This window comes from Drosophila obscura, unplaced genomic scaffold (genome assembly GCF_018151105.1).
Source record: "Drosophila obscura isolate BZ-5 IFL unplaced genomic scaffold, ASM1815110v1 contig_180, whole genome shotgun sequence".
Lineage (NCBI taxonomy): Eukaryota > Metazoa > Arthropoda > Insecta > Diptera > Drosophilidae > Drosophila > Drosophila obscura.
Genome location: NW_024542768.1, coordinates 703,291 through 716,742, shown reverse-complemented (window position 1 = coordinate 716,742; position 13,452 = coordinate 703,291). Strand labels below are relative to the sequence as shown.

The 13,452-nt window shown below is 39.8% G+C and overlaps 1 protein-coding gene across 1 annotated transcript; it reads left to right on the top strand.

Annotated features, from left to right (window-relative positions):
* The first annotated feature begins 7,855 nt into the window (after positions 1-7,855).
* LOC121404033 (dynein heavy chain 8, axonemal-like) lies at positions 7,856-13,180 on the top strand. Its single transcript, XM_041592547.1, has 2 exons — positions 7,856-8,888; positions 13,126-13,180. Exons 1-2 carry the CDS (start codon positions 7,863-7,865, stop codon positions 13,171-13,173), a joined length of 1,074 nt encoding a protein of 357 aa, XP_041448481.1. The 5' UTR covers positions 7,856-7,862; the 3' UTR covers positions 13,174-13,180.
* The last annotated feature ends 272 nt before the right edge of the window (positions 13,181-13,452 follow it).

Below are 13,452 nucleotides of genomic sequence, written 5' to 3'. Positions count from 1 at the left end.
AAGCTTCTTGCTGGTGAGGTTGATTCCAGTGCCCTCAGTAGCCTTATTAGCATTTCTGTCCCTTCCCGCTCGACTAGGCATTACTTTCCGCTTCATCTTCAACTCTGTCTTTCTAATTACTCTGACCATGAATCTTTCCGTAGCCTTTGCCGTGACTACAATACTTTCTTCCATCTGTTTTCCTTCGACACTAGTTCTATTAATGTAAAATCGTTGTTGACATATAACTTAAATTAATTATCTTAACTTAATAGGCTATGGGTTGTTTCCTGACCACAACTTGCTGTGAGCCGGACCATTCGTTCGTTCTCTTTCGTAGTGACCAGACGTGTTTTTGTTTTGCGCTCCGCATTTTCCTTTTGTTTAACTTAAACAGCCGGTTTTTTTATCTATAATTTAACTCTCTTACTAACTTACATTAAAATCATTCTTTTACCGCGGGTGCATGCCTGTTAATTGTGTAAAAACACAACTTATTTAATAAATTTTGTGCGTCGGTTAGTCGTGTGTTTGTGTTGTTGCTTTTCGTAAGTACGCCCTCTCATTACATTTAGCCGCTCTTTGTCGTAGTTATTGCCTTCTATCACTCTCTCTATCACCTAACTCTCAATAACTGTTCTTTCGCTCTCGCTCTTGTAACCTTTTGTGCAGTAACGCTCTCACTTATAAGCTGTTGCTGCAACCACTCTCCTCTCTCTCTTTTTTTCCGATTTCGCTTTAAGCATTGCTCTAAGCATTTGCTCTGCTATTTGTTTTGAACTTTTTTTTTCCCGAAGTAAAAAAAAAATAAAAGACATAAATATGGAATTTTCTGTCGTCTGTGCCAAAAAAACCTGCAAGAAGCAGATCACCCATGACCAGCCCAATATCCCCTGCTGGCTTTGCGAAAGCGTAGTGCACGCAAAATGTGTAGGGATCTCGGGCCGTGTAGGAGACGCCATTTCCCAAAACAACGGCCTACATTATAGTTGTGAGGAATGCCGTGCTGTGGAAAACGACATGCGTTCGTTCATGAGGCAGACGCGGAGTGGCTTCAAAGAGCTGATCGTAGGCTTTAAACAGCAGTATGATCGGCTCTTGGCCATGAACACTCAGTTCAGCAGTTTACAGCTGCTGGCTGAGTCTCCGAGGCGCAAGAAGTCTACTCCGCGGGACTTGCAAGTGCCGACTGCCTCATGTCCGCCGGCATCTGAAAACCTTACTCCGACCACTCCCTTAGTGCAGCAGTTGATTACGTTTGCTACTCCAAGGGCAACGATCGCTGCTGGTGATGCAAATTCGGGAGCCGAATGCGTCACTTCGGAGAGTATGCAGTTAGAAATGTCTGTAGAGTCCGTGTCCATCGAGTCCGCACCCAACCCCTTAACTATCCCCCTCAGTTTTGCTCCCACCAGCTAATAGATGTCCAGGACCACCGGATACTGCCATCACAGGTACTAGGCCTGTGGTGCCAAAACCACTGGTGGGAGTCCCACCAAAGCGACAAGTTTTTGTCTCGCGGCTAGCCCCTGACCTCACATCCAATGATGTGACCGCTTTTATACAAAGCAAAATAAAAGCCGTCGGCTTAAAGGTGGAAAAATTTAACTTTTCTTACGCCAGGGAGATATCTTCCTTCAAGATAAGCGTCTCCCCAACTCAATTTGAAACCATTTGTTCCGCCAAGTTTTGGCCAGAGCATTTGGTGGTTAAAGAGTTTAAGGCTAAGAAAAAGAATAGGCCCCCCCATTACTCTTCCTAGCATTCAGACCAGTGCTCCATCTTCATCCTCATCTTCCACCTCTACTTCCACCCATCCAAAAAACTAACTTCCTCTCTTGTAGTTAGGCAGCACTCTTTTCCTTGAGAGTCTCGCATTCTCATCCCACGTTATTGTGTTCACCGAGACCTGGTTAAAGCCGGACATCCTTAGTTCGGAAGTTTTGGCAGGTCGGTACACAATTTTTAGAAATGACCGTTCGTCTCGACGTGGAGGTGGGGTCCTTATTGCAGTGGACTCAAATTTCACGTCGGAACATTTCATGGTCCAGGTTCAACAAGACCTGGAATTCCTGTGCGTAAAACTGATTCTCTCAGGCTTTTCCATTTTCATTACCTGCTCGTATATTCCACCTTCCTCGGATATCTTAATATACGAGCATCACCTGACCGCTTTAAAAACTGTTTCTTCCTCGCTATCAGATAAAGACCATATGATAGTTCTTGGTGATTTTAATTTGCCAGGTGCTGTTTGGTCTTCGGTAAACGAGTCTAATAACCTTGTGCCCATGTCACGACATGACTTTATCGACGGCTTGCTAGACCTATCCCTATCTCAAGTCAACCATGTGAAAAATTCCCTGGGTTGATTGCTTGATCTGTGCTTTGTCTCGGATCCGACCATAGCGTTGTTAACCCGAGCCCTTCCGCTCAGTATACCTGAAGACTACTGTACTGTATTGGATCGAATGGGTAGGCTATCTGAACGTGTCCGCTGCTTTCGTAAAGCCGATTTTACGAAGCTTAATAACCTTATTAGGGATTTGGATTGGTCCGCTCTGTACTTGTGCACTGACGTTATGAAAGGCACACACATTTTTTACAATGTACTTGACACATTTTTTGATTCTTGTGTCCCACTTTCTTTTCCGGTTAGATCTGAAAAGCCTCCTTGGTTTACCAAGGAGTTATCTAGTCTAAAAAATTTAAAATCAAGACTTTATAAAGAATTTCGAGAAGTTGGTTCTCCCTCTTCTCTTTCTCACTATGTAATAGCTCGTTTAAATTTCTCCGTTCTTAACGCTCAATGCTATAAAAACTACATATCTCGATGCAGGATACAATTTTCACAAGACCCTAAACAATTTTACAGCTTCGTAAATAGTAAGCGTAGAACGTCCGCACATCCATCCTCGTTATCTTTTCTCAATATGTCAGCAAACAATGATCAGGCAATTGCCGATCTTTTTGCCAAATTTTTCCAAACAACCTATTCTCATGAAAGCTACTCTGGTCAGCCGTATCCATACAGTTTACCAAGGTCGAATGGCATCTTCAGCCCTTTGTTAAATGAAAGCTCACTGCTTCATGATCTTCGACTAGTTAAGCCGGTGTTTTCACCAGGTCCCGACGGAGTTGCCGGCTGTGTACTTAGGCACTGTGCCGACGCTCTGTGTGGACGCTTGCTTAAACTATTCACCCTATCCATTAACTCTTCATGCTTCCCCCCCATCTGGAAGGAATCTTTTATTATTCCGCTCCATAAGAAAGGTAGCAAGTCTGATGCAAATAATTATAGGGGTATATCTAAGTTATCCGCTATTCCTAAAATGTTTGAACAAATTTTAACTCCGCACTTGCAACATCTCTGCAAATCACTTATATCTCCGTCCCAGCACGGATTTATAGGCGACGATCAACAACCACAAATTTATTAGAGTTTACCTCTTTTATCATTAAAGGCTTTCAAGGTAACTTGCAGACGGATGTCATTTACACTGATTTTAGTAAAGCATTTGATTCTGTAAACCATTCCCTTTTAGTACAAAAACTTGACCTTTTAGGGTTTCCGCCTAATCTTTTGAGATGGATTTCTAGCTACCTTTGTTCTAGGTCTCAAAGAGTCCTCTTCAAAAACTCCTTCTCTTTACCTGTTAAGGTTACTTCTGGAGTACCACAGGGCAGCCATCTAGGCCCCCTACTATTCACACTCTTTATTAATGATCTGCCTTCAGTATTAACAAACTCTCGAGTACTCATGTATGCGGATGATGTTAAACTTTGTGTCCAGTATAAGGACATTTCATTTCACTCTCGCTTGCAATCCGATCTCAATAACTTTCAATCATGGTGTTGTGCAAATATGTTACACCTAAATGCCTCGAAATGCAAAGTAATGACATTTCATCGCTCCAGCCCCCTATTGGCTCCTTATAGCCTCTGCGGTGGTTCTCTTGAGAGAATTACCTTGGTTGATGATCTTGGTGTTAAATTAGACCCAAAGTTGAAGTTTTCTGAACACATTTCTACCATGGTAAATAAGGCCATGGGTGTGCTTGGGTTTATAAAGAGGTGGTCAAAGGAATTTGACGACCCCTATATAACGAAGACTCTCTATATCTCGCTTGGTCGTCCGATTTTAGAATACGGCTCTTGTGTATGGTGCCCCCAGTACAAAGTACACCAGGACCGTATAGAATCAGTCCAGAAAAACTTTTTACTTTTTGCTCTGCGTGGCCTTAACTGGGATGCAGGTGTGAGACTGCCATCTTATCCTCGTAGATTGCTTTTAATAAACCTTCCAACCTTAGTTAGTCGTAGAAAAATGCTTGGTGTGATTTTTATGCACAACCTGATCAAGGGTGATGTAGATAGCCCTGACTTGTTGAGCCGCATAAACTTTACGATTCCTATCAGATCTACTAGAAACTTCATTCCTCTTTTCCTTCCGCTTTGTAGATCGAATTATTCCTTTCACGAACCATTTAGGGTACTTTGCTCGGACTTCAATTCCCTCTACCACATAATATCAACTACTAATTCCCTTCCTCTTCTTAAATCACTAATACTAACATACCTTTCCCGTAATTAGTTATATTTTTTAGCTATCTTTGCATGCTTTGCTCTTTGAGTTGTGTTTAGCTCTAATTTTCCTCGAATTTTAGTCTAACACCTATCTTTCCTGCATGCTCGCGATCGGTTCGGTAACACGCGTCGCGCGTCATGCGGCAGCGCCCCTCGGTCGGTTGGGCGGGAGGAGGGCTGCGTTTCTGCCTGGGTTCCGCGCGTAACAGGCTTCGGCTTGGTGTCGCATGGGCCACTTGATGGTGCAGTCATTGCATATCAACGTCCAGACGAATAGCGGCTATTTTGCCAATAAATTAGTCCTATTGGGTCAGGATAATAACCATAGTCTCATAATCCATGTTCTTGTCCTTTTCATATTATGTTATAATTTTTTTTTTTTTTTAGTTTAACTGCTCATAGTTGAACCTTATGAAATAAATACAAATACTACTAAAAGACGCAATGATGCATGACGCAAACCTAGTGTAAACAAGCTATTAGAAACACTGAGATTTTTGAAAATTTTCTTAGAAAAGTAGACTTGTACATTTTTGCTATATCAGTTGACTTAATTCATTCTCGATTAATAACAGCGCGAAATATATATATTATATTTTTTTTTACTATAATAGTAATTTTACTAGTGCTTATATTATCTTTTCAATAATGGATCCTGAAAGAAATGTTAAGCGCCTCCGGAAGCTATTTGGCGTTTCCCGTACTATATTAAAACGGGCAGCAAGGCGTCCTAGTGTAAGCGATCAGGAACGTGAAGAACAGCAGCGGAAACGATTTCAATTTCTTCGTGAAATGCGTCAGCAGCGGATCTCTAGCCTTGGTGCTAATCACCGGTATGTTTTAGAAATATGTGCAGATATGTTTGGCTTAGACACAGAAGAAGTGGTCACAGGGGTTGTGGACGAAAATAAATATGTCGAGAATTTAAATGGACTTTTTAATGAAAGAGGCCCAATGGCAATAATGTTGAGTAACGCAGAAATGATAGGCTATCCCACCGAATCTGGACGTTATCAAGAAAAGCTTAAGTATACCGAAATACAGCGAACTATCTGTTTACGAGCCGACTCAGTGGACATGATTGGTAAATGGATGGTGGTTTATCGGCACCACAATGACAGGTCCATTGAAAATCGTTCAGTAAGCGATGAGGTGGCAATGTTTATGATTAACGCAGAAGAGCGAAACGCATGTTTAAATGTAGTTAAAACCTTTATCGATTTTGTTTTAAAACCATCGGTTGAGGCTGTAACAGAGTTTGGTCTGGCGGAAAAAGAACAACTTCAAAAGTTTTTTCATATACTAAATATGTATAATACCTTTCTAAAATCCTCAGAAGCCACTGTCTCTTCGCGTGTACACTTTGATGTGTCTCATGACCTATTTAAGGGGTTTTTACTAGTAAGATGGCAAATTGAAGCAAGCTCAAAAATAGTGACGCGTGTACGGCTAGTTGAGAGGTACTTTGAACAATGGCTCAGACAAATCCAGGGGATACTTGTGGAAGGAAAACAAATTCAGCGTGACACTCCAGATGTAGGTCCATTACAAATGTTGGTTAATTGGCGACGAATGCTGGCAAGATATACTTCAATTACAGAGTTTGTCACATCACGAGCATTTAATAACCACAAAGACTGTTTGACCTTATCAAGATCATCAAAGCTATTGAATGTAAGTAAATTAAAAAATTCTTATTTTGTATGGATTACTGCCGGTCTCTGGGGGCACTTGCGATTGAGGGGTGTGCATGCTATTAAGTGAAATTTGTTTTTGTAAGTTGGTCCGTCCGTTGATAAAACAAATAATTTTAAAGGTTGATTGGTGAAATCAAATATATTCTCTTTTTTCCGATTTTCCGACAGTAAACTATTTTTTCGGCTGCGCCTTTTTTGTTCCACATGAAAATCATTTCTAGCTATACCCGGACACGCTTCACTGTGGCACATTGTGGTTGCCGTCGTAATTTCCGTCGTCTTCACTTGATCGACGCACATTATGTTTTCCGCTACGCATATTGATGCTTCGTGTACCGATTCCCGTTCTTCCTCATTCAAATTTGAAAACCATCTTTTAATAGTAGGATTACGATTGATTTACAGGCGTTTATCCAGAAATCTTCAATGCAATGATCGCAAGATTTCGTAACAAATCAACGCGGCGCCCCTTTCCTGCAATTTGTGGTTCTTAATGAGTTAATTAATTTATTTCAACTTTATTCTATAAACACTCTATACCGGTTGAATTTAGTTTTTGATTTATGTAACACTTTCATTACAGAAAAGCGATCAGTCCATCTGTTCTTAAATCGCGACTTTCCGAGCCGCGGTCATTTTATCCATAGTTTTTTTTTAAGTTATTCTGCTATCCTGGATGGAGACAAATTCATCAAATCAAATACCATGAATATGGGTCCAGCCGTTCTCGAGTTATAAGCGATTTAATAGACACGACTTTGTTTTTCTCTCCCTTTATATAGATAGATTTCAGACTTATACCTAGCCGGGGTCAAAGGTTATTGATTTTGCAAAGTGTTTTGAGAAAACGAGCCAATGTGCGACGTCGCAGAGTGCCTCGTTAAACCCTTTAGCATACAACTTTTGCACAGAGTATCCAGGAAAGTCGATCAGAAGATTCCCGAAATGATTAGCCGATATTTTCTCTTGATTATCCCTGTGTTCATCTGCCCATATTTTCGGGGTTAAGAGTTGCATTATTTGTGGCACCTTTTTTGTGAGATCGTAAGTCTTGTTCTTGTCTTATTTCTTTTTCCTCGTGTGTGTATTGTGAGCCGACATAACAAGGAGAGCTTCAACTACAACCGAACTGTTCTTCTTTCCCAATGTATGTGATCGTATTTATATTTCACTTTAATTTCACAAAGACTGTACACCTATTTGTCGAAATAACAATAAAATGCATATTTAAGACAGGACGAGCTGCCAAATTTGAGGATTAAGTTTGAATTGAATGTATATTGAGAAGATGTATGACAGTTTAGGTTGATTTGAAATTAAATTGTTTCTTTAAACATATTCAACGTGCTGACAACTGATGAAATGACGATTGATACCAACTACTACTAAAAGACGCAATGATGCATGACGCAAACCTAGTGTAAACAAGCTATTAGAAACACTGAGATTTTTGAAAATTTTCTTAGAAAAGTAGACTTGTACATTTTTGCTATATCAGTTGACTTAATTCATTCTCGATTAATAACAGCGCGAAATATATATATTATATTTTTTTTTTACTATAATAGTAATTTTACTAGTGCTTATATTATCTTTTCAATAATGGATCCTGAAAGAAATGTTAAGCGCCTCCGGAAGCTATTTGGCGTTTCCCGTACTATATTAAAACGGGCAGCAAGGCGTCCTAGTGTAAGCGATCAGGAACGTGAAGAACAGCAGCGGAAACGATTTCAATTTCTTCGTGAAATGCGTCAGCAGCGGATCTCTAGCCTTGGTGCTAATCACCGGTATGTTTTAGAAATATGTGCAGATATGTGTGGCTTAGACACAGAAGAAGTGGTCACAGGGGTTGTGGACGAAAATAAATATGTCGAGAATTTAAATGGACTTTTTAATGAAAGAGGCCCAATGGCAATAATGTTGAGTAACGCAGAAATGATAGGCTATCCCACCGAATCTGGACGTTATCAAGAAAAGCTTAAGTATACCGAAATACAGCGAACTATCTGTTTACGAGCCGACTCAGTGGACATGATTGGTAAATGGATGGTGGTTTATCGGCACCACAATGACAGGTCCATTGAAAATCGTTCAGTAAGCGATGAGGTGGCAATGTTTATGATTAACGCAGAAGAGCGAAACGCATGTTTAAATGTAGTTAAAACCTTTATCGATTTTGTTTTAAAACCATCGGTTGAGGCTGTAACAGAGTTTGGTCTGGCGGAAAAAGAACAACTTCAAAAGTTTTTTCATATACTAAATATGTATAATACCTTTCTAAAATCCTCAGAAGCCACTGTCTCTTCGCGTGTACACTTTGATGTGTCTCATGACCTATTTAAGGGGTTTTTACTAGTAAGATGGCAAATTGAAGCAAGCTCAAAAATAGTGACGCGTGTACGGCTAGTTGAGAGGTACTTTGAACAATGGCTCAGACAAATCCAGGGGATACTTGTGGAAGGAAAACAAATTCAGCGTGACACTCCAGATGTAGGTCCATTACAAATGTTGGTTAATTGGCGACGAATGCTGGCAAGATATACTTCAATTACAGAGTTTGTCACATCACGAGCATTTAATAACCACAAAGACTGTTTGACCTTATCTAGATCATCAAAGCTATTGAATGTAAGTAAATTAAGAAATTCTTATTTTGTATGGATTACTTCCGGTCTCTGGGACTCCGGAAAAACGTTCCGAATTAGTGTAGTTAAATGGTTTCTATATCCCTAAAAGGTCCCAATTCGTCGAATCGACGACGCATTGTCACATATCTTCAATTATTTCCATTATACTTTGTCGTTTATTGCTAATTCTTAGTACAGCTCCAGCCATAGCTCAGCTGCTACAGTGTGCCGACATACAAGTCCGTCGATCATCTGTAACTACGGTTTTTATACCCGTATTCAAAAAGAGTTAAGGGGTATATTAGATTTGTGGTAAAAGTGGATGTGTGTAACGCAGAGAAGGAAACGTTTCCGACTCCATAAAGTATATATATTCTTGATCAGCATCAATAGCCGAGTCGATATAGCCATGCCTTTCTGTCCATCTGTCTGTCTGTCTCGATGAACGCCTAGATCTCAGAGACTATAAGAGCTAGAGAAGCAAAATTTGATTTCCAGACTGCTACAAGTTTATTTCAAAATATCGCCCAGCCCCCTTCCGCCCACACAAAAGACGAAAATCTGTGGCAGACACAATTTTAAAGATGCGATAAAACTGAAAGCGCAGTATCATAGAGAATGCCCATATCTACCAGATTGCCGATTCTGAATTAGATCGGATCATAATTATAGGCAAAATGAAGAAATTTAATTTTTAGTTGCTTCCCCCGCCTACTTCAGCCAGAGACGCGCTAAGAGAATTCTTTCTCGCTCGCACACTCTGCCGCGTTCAGAGCGTGAGCAACACCTAGCGGAGGAGATGTAAAATCTAAATGATACATATATAATCTACATGTTAGATGTAGAATATACATTGTAGATTTAGATAACAGATGTAGCAAAAAAATGTAATTCTAAAATTGTAAAAAATCATAAGCTCAAAAATGAATATACTGACTTAGTACGGGTATAAGTAGAGTCGCGTCCCCAGAAGCGACTCACACGTTCCTTCTCGTTGTTTAAAACTCGTCAAAACTACGAAGCATAACCTTAGTATGCCTTTTTTCAACATCTCGTTTTGCACATCTCTTTTCTTTATCAAAATCAGTAAGAAAAGCATTTCTTTGAATTAAAAATTGAAGAATTGGTGGCAGATGAGATATTGATTTTCAAGTCAAAGTCAACAAAAACGAAAAGGAACGTGAGAGTCGCTTCTGGGGAATATAAGCTCAAAAATGTATATACTGACTGAGTACGGGTATAAGTAGAGTCGCGTCCCCAGAAGCGACTCACACGTATTATATTTTAGAATTTTAAAATAAAATAAAACATTTTACATTTTAAATTTTTTTGCTACATCTTTTATCTACATCTACAATGTATATTCTACATCTAACATGTAGATTAAAGATGTACCATTTATATTCTAAATCTAACATGTAGATTAAAGATGTACCATTTATATTCTACATCCCCTCCAATAGGTGTTGCTCGCGCACTGAAAGTGCTATGTGATAGTGTAGCGGATCTCTGGCTGAAGTAGGCGGGGGAACCAACAGAAAATTAATTTCTTCGTTCTGGGTATAATTATAATCCGATTCGATTCAGATTCGGCAATCTGGTAGATATGGGCATTTTCTACGATACTGCGTCTTTAGTATTATAGTATCTTTAAAATTGTGCCTGCCACAGATTTTCGTCCTTTGTGGGGGCGGAAGGGCGAAATTTTGAAAACCAAATTTGGTTTCTCTTACTTTTATAGTCTCTGAGATTTAGGCGCTCATCGAGACGGATGGGCGGACAGACGGACATGACTATATCGACTCGGCTATTGATGCTGATCAAGAATATTTTTGTCGGATCATAATAATATTCCAAGTGTTTCTCGCTCGGAGAGGATAAAAGGAGCGATAGAAAGGCACGCACGTGGAGCGTGTTCCTCTGCGGTGATGAGTGTGAGGGAGGAAGATATAGAGGCAAAGGGAAATTTCGTAACGAGTAATAATTGTAGTTGCGTTAGAGAGTTTGCCCACACCACGAGCCAAGCGGAGTAATTCTTTATTGACGTAGAGCCCTAGTTAAAATGGCAGATCCAACCCAGGAAAATATTAACCCAACATCAGATGTGAGATCTGTGCCAACTCCTGCTATATATGCTGTATATATATGTGGAGCAGTTGCGTGTAGTTCTGGAGCTGGCCATTTATACTGTAGCAAATCAAGGCATCGACTACGCAGAAGACTGGCGTCACTCTGCCAAAATTTAACCCTGACGCAGTGTGTGTGTAAGCCTCCCAATGGTGTGTGACCGCTGACATTATTTTATCGGAGAATCCGCTAACGGGCAGTGGGCTCATTATGGCACTGAGCAATTGCATGGAGGGCAGTGCTTCGCAGTGCTTGACCCAAGTGTTATGCCGGAATTGAGTGGAACCAGTTCAAGGAACTTTTCAAGCAGCGGTATGAGACCGAAGAGACGTCGGCCGCCATATTGCTAAATCTTTTTAGCAGCCGTCCCTCTGCTTGTGAATGCCATGCAGTATACGCAAGCCGCCTGGTGACTTCTCTTATGTCGAAGTGGAAAAACATGAACATCGAAGAAATCGCTGTCTGCTGTTCTGGCGCATGTGGCAACTTATTTTCAATTCAAATGTGACCACCCGAGGCAAGCTGCAGTCGGAGTTGACGGCCCTTGCATTTACAAACAAACGCAGTGCTGGAACAGTGGAACACACGGAACCCGACTGCAAGTGATTAAGGCAGTCTACCCTGTTGTGCCATTTTAGTAAGAAGCCAGGCCACAAAATGAAAAACTGTCGCACTAAGCAACTGCAGGATGGAACTGGAAACAACTTCAAGAGGGAAGCCGCTTAGAGAGGACGTGACCTGTTACACTACTCGACAAAATCGAACTTTTTTTTTCCTCAAGGATCCAAACCGACCTTTTCTGATAGATATGGGGATTTAAATTTTTTAAAGAATTATGGTTTTTTTTCTATGGCAGAACTTTTTTTTGAAGAATTTTTGAAGTCTGGTATTTTTTTTAAGCTTTTTTCAGAGGTAGCGGTTGTTTTTTTCACATAGCTCTAGTATCAGGTACCAAATGTACAACCCTTGTTCGTTTGCTTTGTTCCCAATGGGCAGTTGGGCTCGCCGCCTTCAAAAAGGTATTTTTTGTTCATTTTTTCCATATTTTAGGTTTGGTTAACGAATTTTAGCTCCAAAGTCTCTCAATAGATTTTAATGAGCGATACCTTAAACGACGCCAAATTAACGCACCTATACACAAAAAAATAGAGGACACAAGATATAATTTTTTTTCGACTTTTCCCAAGTTTTTAAAGTCAAAATTTCGTAAAAAATACCGCACAAAAATCATCATTTTTGCATTTCAATGCTTTATATTTCCCAGACGGTAAGCTGTAATCACAAAGTGTTTGGGCTTAACTTCTAGCTGTTTTATCTTATCTTTTCAAAATAGCAAAGTTCTTTACAACCAGACGTAAGATACTAGAGCTATGTGAAAAGAACAAGCGCTACCTCTGAAAAAAGCTTAAAAAAAAAAAAACCAGTTTTCAAAAATTCTTAAAAAAATAGTTCTGCCATAGAAAAAAAAAAAAATATCATCAAACCATTTCTAAGCCCCAAATCTTTAAGAAAAAGTTCGTTTTGTTCCTTGAGGAAAAATCGTGTTGACTAGTGTTATCGGTGTGGCCAGCGTGGACATTTCGCTAACAAATGTTCCAGGGAGGCGACCGTTACCAAATCTGGAGTATTTCAGCAGAAAAGCATCAATCAGTTCTTTGTGTCAGAGCCTAAAGGAAGTACGACACATTGAGGTACGATCTTTCCAATTTGTTTTGACTCTGGGGCTGAATGCTCGTTGATCAGAGAGAGTATTGGTGCAAATTTATCGGGGAAACGCATCAATAACATTGTAATGTTAAAGGGTATTGCACACCGTCATATAGAACATTGCAAATCTTAAGCACTGTTGTAATTAATGAAAATGCCCTTGAAATATTGTTTCATTCCGTACAAGATAAACAATTGCAGAATAATATTGTAATTGGACGAGAAATTCTAAAGCAAGGTTTTAATGTGTTACTTTCGTTCGATAAATTTGAAATCTTAAAAACCAAATTTGTTTAATGTTTGTGCAGCTTATGAAATGCCAATTAGTCTATTTAATGTTAATACTGACCTGATTGATAATAACAAAAATAAGTTGATTAAATTACTTGAACAATATTCTGCAGCTTTCATTGACGGAACGCCTTGCTCTTATGTTATTATTGGTGAAATGAAATGCCGATTAATAGACTCAAACAAAACCGTGCGGCGGAGACCGTATAGACTCAGCCTTGAAGAAAAGTTAACAGTTAGGTCTCAGATAAGTGAGTTAATAAAACCCATTAGACCCAGCTGTTCTCCGTACGTTTGTTTGGAAAAAAAGAAAAACGGTTCGGACCGACTTTGTGTCGATTATAGAGGGCTAAACTCAAACACGGTTTCTGACAAATACCCCTTGCCACTCATCGATGACCAGATTGCAAGACTATGTGGAGCTAATTATTTAACTTGCT

Coding starts and splice junctions, on each gene's coding strand:
- LOC121404033 (XM_041592547.1), top strand. CDS start 7,863: ATGGATCCTGAAAGAAATGTTAAGCGCCTCCGGAAGCTATTTGGCGTT. Junction 8,889..13,125: donor GATCATCAAAGCTATTGAAT/GTAAGTAAATTA, acceptor AATATTCTGCAG/CTTTCATTGACGGAACGCCT.